The 6,026-nt window shown below is 55.0% G+C and overlaps 1 protein-coding gene across 1 annotated transcript in view; it reads left to right on the top strand.

The window, feature by feature from the left end:
• Window positions 1–97: 97 nt before the first annotated feature.
• The window catches only part of FAM107A (family with sequence similarity 107 member A), a 32,586-nt gene continuing 26,657 nt past the window's right edge, over window positions 98–6,026 (top strand). The window contains exon 1 of the mRNA XM_087743283.1: window positions 98–278. Coding sequence (XP_087599409.1) covers window positions 255–278 — 24 coding nt within the window. The 5' untranslated portion in view covers window positions 98–254. The remainder of the gene's footprint in view (window positions 279–6,026) is intronic.

Below are 6,026 nucleotides of genomic sequence, written 5' to 3'. Positions count from 1 at the left end.
CTGGGCGCGAGCCAGCCGTTAGGTGCATGAAGAAAATGAGTTCTCCACGTGCTGGGAGAAGGGAGGAAAAGCAAGCTTTCCCGCCCAGCCCCGCTGCAGACAGGCTGGATTTCACCCGTGTCTCCCCACAGCGGCCACTGAGGGCCCCGAAGCTGCACGGCCACGCGTCCCCCCGGGAGTAACAGGACCGGTGACCACAGGGAACCGACTGGTCCCACACCCCAGTGACCAGGGCACAGCCGACACGTCGGACCATGGGGGCGGCTCACGGCAAAAAGGTAACAGGGCAGTTTTATTCGGGGCTGCTGAAGCGGTGGTGGGATGATGGAGAAGGCACCATCTGCTCATGTGTTGCTTGTTTTGCCCTGCGCGTGCTAAGGTGGCTGATGGCAGCGAGGGATTAGAGGGAAGGGACCCACTCCTGGACTCACGTGTCACTTGTCAGGGCTGGATTAAGTAATTCTTCCTGATGGGCTCAGCATGGGGCCCTGCCCAGGCTTGCAGGACAGTGAGGATGGGAATCAGAGCACTGCATTAGGACAGGCAAAGTTTGGCTTTCTGGGGAGTTTCATCAGGCTTGCTCTGAGCGCGTCCGGCAGCCTGCGGGCTGTCTCCCACAGATGCGGTGCAGAGCGAGCCCCAAGTATTACTTGGCCTGTGAATTGCTGCCAGCTGCCTCCTGGGACGGGGAGGAGCTGGGCCAGGTCCCACAGCACCCACACGCATCTCCTTCTCCTCCACATCCCCCAGGGAGAGCACCCAAACCGCTCCGAAAGGAAATGGGACTTTACAAAGTCAGAGCCACGCAGAGGCGGCTAGAGATGGTTGTGCTGAGGATGCTGTTAGATGTCATTTTGCTTTCGTGTCTGACATCAGTGCCTAGAGATGCATCATTACTATTCAGTTGTGATGTCCTAATCTACTATTAGGCTTCTGGAGCTTGTCTCCCAGCTCTAACAGAAATGCACTTGTGCACCACACTACGTCAGTAACTTCTATTTCAACAGGGACAGCAGTGACCCAGGAGGGACCCTGCATGCTCCACTGAGCATGGCCTGTGGCCTTCAGAGGTGTGGGCACATCCAAACCAGGTGCCTTGCAGAAGTTTGCAAACCTGCTGGGCTTTCTTCCAAAACCAGAGCTAGACACTGTTGCTTAGCTAGACACTGATGCATAAAAGCAACCCACTGGTCAGCGTTACCAACACCCAGAAGGAAAATCAGCGCTGATGTGGGACAAGCAAACATTTTTCTATTTTCCTGGAACTCAGAGAAGTGCCAGGTACAGGAGGTGCTGCTCCCAGCTGGCCCTGTGTTTCTCCAGCACCCATCCAAGGTGCCGATGCTGCGCTGGCTCCAGCACACAGGGGAGCCACAGTCATTCCCAGGGCTCAGGCTACGACGGCACACCCAGGAGGAGCCACGCTCTGCCCACAGCTAATCCCCGGACCTTTGCTCACGTGGCCGTGACCTTCAGGCCTCGGCACATTTGTACTGGCATTACTGAAAGCAGGAAAATAAGCTGGTTAGGTCAGGCTTGGCTCAGTGCCACCTGGTTCAGCCCTGCTGCATTCAAAGCAATCTATGCCAGCCTCCCGACCCCCAGACCGGATGGCTTTTGGACAGCTTTCCCCATTGCTCTCTGTTCCCGAAACACCATGATCCCACCACAGCCCAGCACTGAATGGCCTGGCTTTGAAACGCTCCCAGCAACTCTGGCTCCCCCGTCACGCCAGCTCGCCCTCAGCTTGCTGGCAGCCCCAAAAAGCTCCGAGACAGTTTTATTTTCATGGGCACTAAAAGGTCAGACATTTTACTCCCGTTTCAGCCTCCCAAACGTTTCCCCAGTTGACAAAAGCCTGTGCCACCACACAGCTAGCACTGAGCAGGGACATCTGTGGCGGCTCTGGGGTCAGTGCTTTACCCTCAGGCTGAAGCTGATGGGGGACGGAAAAAAGACAGCTCCTTCTGCTGCGTTTCCAGGGTGGGCATGAAGAGCGGGCTCCAGCCCTCCCCGAGGGCCAGACTGGGTCCAGGTGGTGGGCAGGAAATCTCTCCTTCCCCGAACCCTTGTAGAGCCAGCCCAGGGCACGGGGCAGATCAGGGGCTCTGCCAGGCACAACCCCATCCACCAGCTACATCCCAGAGGGGACCCGCACCCAAGCACGAGGAAGGCTCGGCACCCCTCGCCAGCACTGCCTGCATTAACAGTCTCAGCTGCACCCCTTTTAAACTTAGACCAGAGCAGCACTCCAAGGGGATTACAGTAGTGGATTGTGGAGTGCAAGGCAATCCCCAGCTCCACAACAAAAGGGACCGGAAAGGCTGCCAGCGTGGCTCCAAGGACATTTGTACTTTCAAAGGCTGCAGCCGCTCCCAAAAAACCTGTTCTGGTATCACCACTGTCCCGTGGGTACAAGCCGACAGCAGGGCTCCAGCAGGACACAGTCCCCAGCTGGGGTACCCTTCGCTGCAAGGCAAGGACTTCCACAGGGGCCGGTTCAGGGGTGCTGCAGAACCAGGGCCAATTCCCTGCCGACTCCTCTGCTCTGCAGAGCACCAGCCCCGCTGGGCATGGGAATGCAGCTAACATCCCTCTAACACAGCAAACCGCCTTCAAATAATCCTGCAAGCACAGTCCCCCCGGCAGCCTCTCCCCAGGGCGCCCAGGCAGTTGCTCCCAGACCCCCAGGCAGCGGAGCAAGTTGTTTCCAGGCACCTGCACCTCTCCGCTGCTTTTCTCCCCCGTTTCTCAAGGCAGGGTTTGCATAGCGGCCGTTTCCCCAGGGAAAGTTTTCTGTCCCCAAATTCCCAAGAGTGTCAGTTTGCACTAATGTCAGATGAGCTGAGATTAGCCTTGCTGCTGAGCAGGGAGCTTTGCTCCACAGCCAGTTTAAAACAACAAGAGGCAGCACGCCAGCGCTAGGGAGAGAGGCACCGCTTGTTCAGGCAAACTGCAGTACCTGGCTGCCCATGCTGAAAACTGGGGCTTTGAGAGCATACTTTAAAACTCCTCCGTCTGAGCGTTGCAGAGGGACAGGACCAGCTTTTCTGGGGGCTGCAGGTGCAGTGACTGAACTGGGAAGACCACGCAGCAGTGTTGCTCCCTCCCAGCCCCCACGTTGCCATCCACCCTGCACAAAAACCCCATCAAAACCTAAAATGTAGCCACATCTCCCCAACACTGCCCTTGCACATTCATCATCAGATGCCGCTCTCCCCCCGCATTGCTTTTTCCCTAACACCTGCTGATGCTGCCCATCACAAGGCATTTAATCCATCCAAGGGGTTTTCCCCACCAACACAACTCACCCCACTGATGAGGGTTTCCCCATGGCTCGGCCAGAGGGTCTTTCATCCACCCTTCTCTTCAGGGCCCAAGGGAGGTAGCCTGGGACATGCACCAAGTCGCGCAGCTGCCCCAGCACGGCTGGCCCAGAGCAGAGCCCTGTTTCAGACCAACTTTGGCTTCTGCCAAGCTGCTCCACCAACACGTTTAACTGCGCTTCACAGAGTTTTCTCACCAGCGATCACACATGCTATTCATGCAATAAAGGAGGTGAAGGTTACAAAAAATCAACACTTCAGCTCCAGAATAAAAAGCAAGTCCTAAAAAAATTCCTCTGCAAAATGGTGGGAGGGGGAATAATTCTCTTGCTCTGCCCCTTGTTAGCAGGAGGCAGCTCTCAAACACATAAATAAGTGCCACTGCCCTTCCAACAGCTCTGCTGTGGGTAATAGCAGGGTCATGTTCCTACTAAGCATCTGTGTAGAAGTCAGTCATCTTGTCTGTCAGGAGAATGGTCTCAGTCTTAAAAAGGCATCTGTCTGCTGCTGTCACAGGGCAGGGAGAGAATAAGAGATAAAAGTTGCGATTCTCAGGGTTTTCCACCCATCCTGAAGGAGGCAGGAAGCAGCAGTTGTATTTTCCCAGCATCACTTAATGCTGAGCAAGGGACTCCCTTCCCCAGACCCCACACACAGACGAACACCTGAAAGCAGACATCCCTCCCACGGGACTAACCCTGACAGTTCAGCTCCGCATGCACGTATCCTGCTTGGCATCACCCCAGCACCAGATCCACGCATGCAGGGTAACTCCAGCTACAGCAGCATCCACCACGCTCAGCACCGTCACTAGCACCAGCTGCAAAAACCACAGTCCAACAGGGAGCAGAGTTCCAAAATGCCTAGGCAACATTTAAAGGGAAATTTTTAAAAGTCTATATTATTAAATGAAAGAGCCAGATTGACCAAAAAGCTTGTTCTTGCCATTCAAGAGCTTTGAAACTCTTACCCCAACTACAAAAATCCTGGGTCCTTGTTTTGGAAAGCACAGGAGCGAGTAAGGCGAACAAGAGGAGCTGTGTCTGTGGCTGGCAGAGGAGAGGTTTATAATGAGAAAGAAAAGGGCTGTTTCATGACGGTGAAGCAGAGCACAGGGAAGAAACTGCCACAAAAGGACCAGGACAGTGGCTGTCCTGGCACAGGGACACTGATCACACAAGGCCAAAGGAGGCAGCCCCAGGACCTGTCACCACTAGCATCTTCCCTTCAGCTACCAGCCTGGGCAGCAGCTGGAATTGAAACCACTTCAAAAACAAGATGAGGAATAAGGCCCCAGCTTCTGCTCCCAGAAGGGATGGAAGAGCTCGACCACAGAAAGACAGAGACATAGCAGTTTGTGATACCCAGGAGAGGCTCCGTGGTCCAGCAGCCCCTCTCACATGAGAGGGGACATTACAGGGACACAGCCCTCCAAGGCAGTGGGCTGGGACACCGCTGCCCCATCGTGCTCCGCAGACCAGCAGGCACAGCGGGATTTTCCTGGCTGTCCCTGACAGCTATTTCAGAAAGCCGGTAGCCAGTGTCCTTGCCAGCTCTTTCAAAGCATCCCTGTGCCCAGGCAGCACAAGAGCCCTCCGAGGGACCCTGCCTGCTCTGCTGCTGGAGCAGCAGCCATCCCCCCTCGCCAGCCAGGGCTGCTGCTCTGCTTTCAGCAAGAGGGGCTGCGGGTGCCAAGGCCCATGAGCAGAACAAGTCCCACTGACAGTCACTGAATGCCACCAGTTGTTTGGTGGCACTGGCCCCGGGAGCAAATCCAAAAATCAGATGGCAACTGGGAGCCACAATGTTTCAGTGTCCTGGAACATTGCACTGCTGGGGAAGAAGGGCTTGCTGTGTGCTGCCTGCAACGAGCCTTGGTTCAGAGGGACAGGAACAAGAGCTGGTGACTTTGCATACCAGGAAAGTCCTTAAGTGCCTCATGAGAGTGAGGCGATCATTGATGAAAAGCCCATTTCTGGGCAAAATTAACACACACCCAGAAAATAACAGCTCAGGCTCATGAGAGAGCAAACACCTGTCAGTCCTCTCTTCTGTCTGACACAGCACAGCCCAGAGTGGGAGAGCTGGGACAGGCCTCCTCCAAAACCTCCACAGAAGCCCTCTAAGGTGACTTTATCCTACCTCTTCTTTCCTTCTTCTTCAGCCCTTTAATGTCCCACAGGTGGTGATATCTGGCAACTCTGATTAAGCAGAAACACTGCTCCAGTCTTTCTGTAGGTTTAAAAGAAAGCAAAATTAAATGCTGTAGCATCCCAGCCCTTAGAAGCCAAGCTCATTACAGCAGGTTGCTCTAGCTCCCGGAAAGAGATCACAGCTTTATTTTGTACCTCTTCATCCCAAGTACTCAGACAGCACAGGTAAACCAGCTCCAACATAACCCACTCCCTGCCTCCAGAGAGGCTGATATTTTGGTCCTGAGAGGGCTTATATGGGGCTCAGTGCAGGCAGGGAACTAATTTGCACACAGCTGCCCCAGTTTAAGGCTCTGCCTTTCCCAACCTCCACTGCTACTTCTGCAGCTGCACTGGATCAGCAGCCTATGTGCTGCACCCTTCACCACGGAGCACAGCCAGCTCCCGTGACGCCCGTACCGGCTCCGTAGGCAGCTGACTTTGTGCTGAAGCAGCATAGGGTGCACACATAAGCACAGGACATGTGGCCACCGTGCCAGTAAGGCAA

Source organism: Nipponia nippon, unplaced genomic scaffold (genome assembly GCF_047370975.1).
Source record: "Nipponia nippon isolate SJK-2023a ecotype South Korea unplaced genomic scaffold, ASM4737097v1 scaffold_9, whole genome shotgun sequence".
NCBI lineage: Eukaryota > Metazoa > Chordata > Aves > Pelecaniformes > Threskiornithidae > Nipponia > Nipponia nippon.
This window is presented reverse-complemented; position numbering and strand designations above follow the sequence as displayed.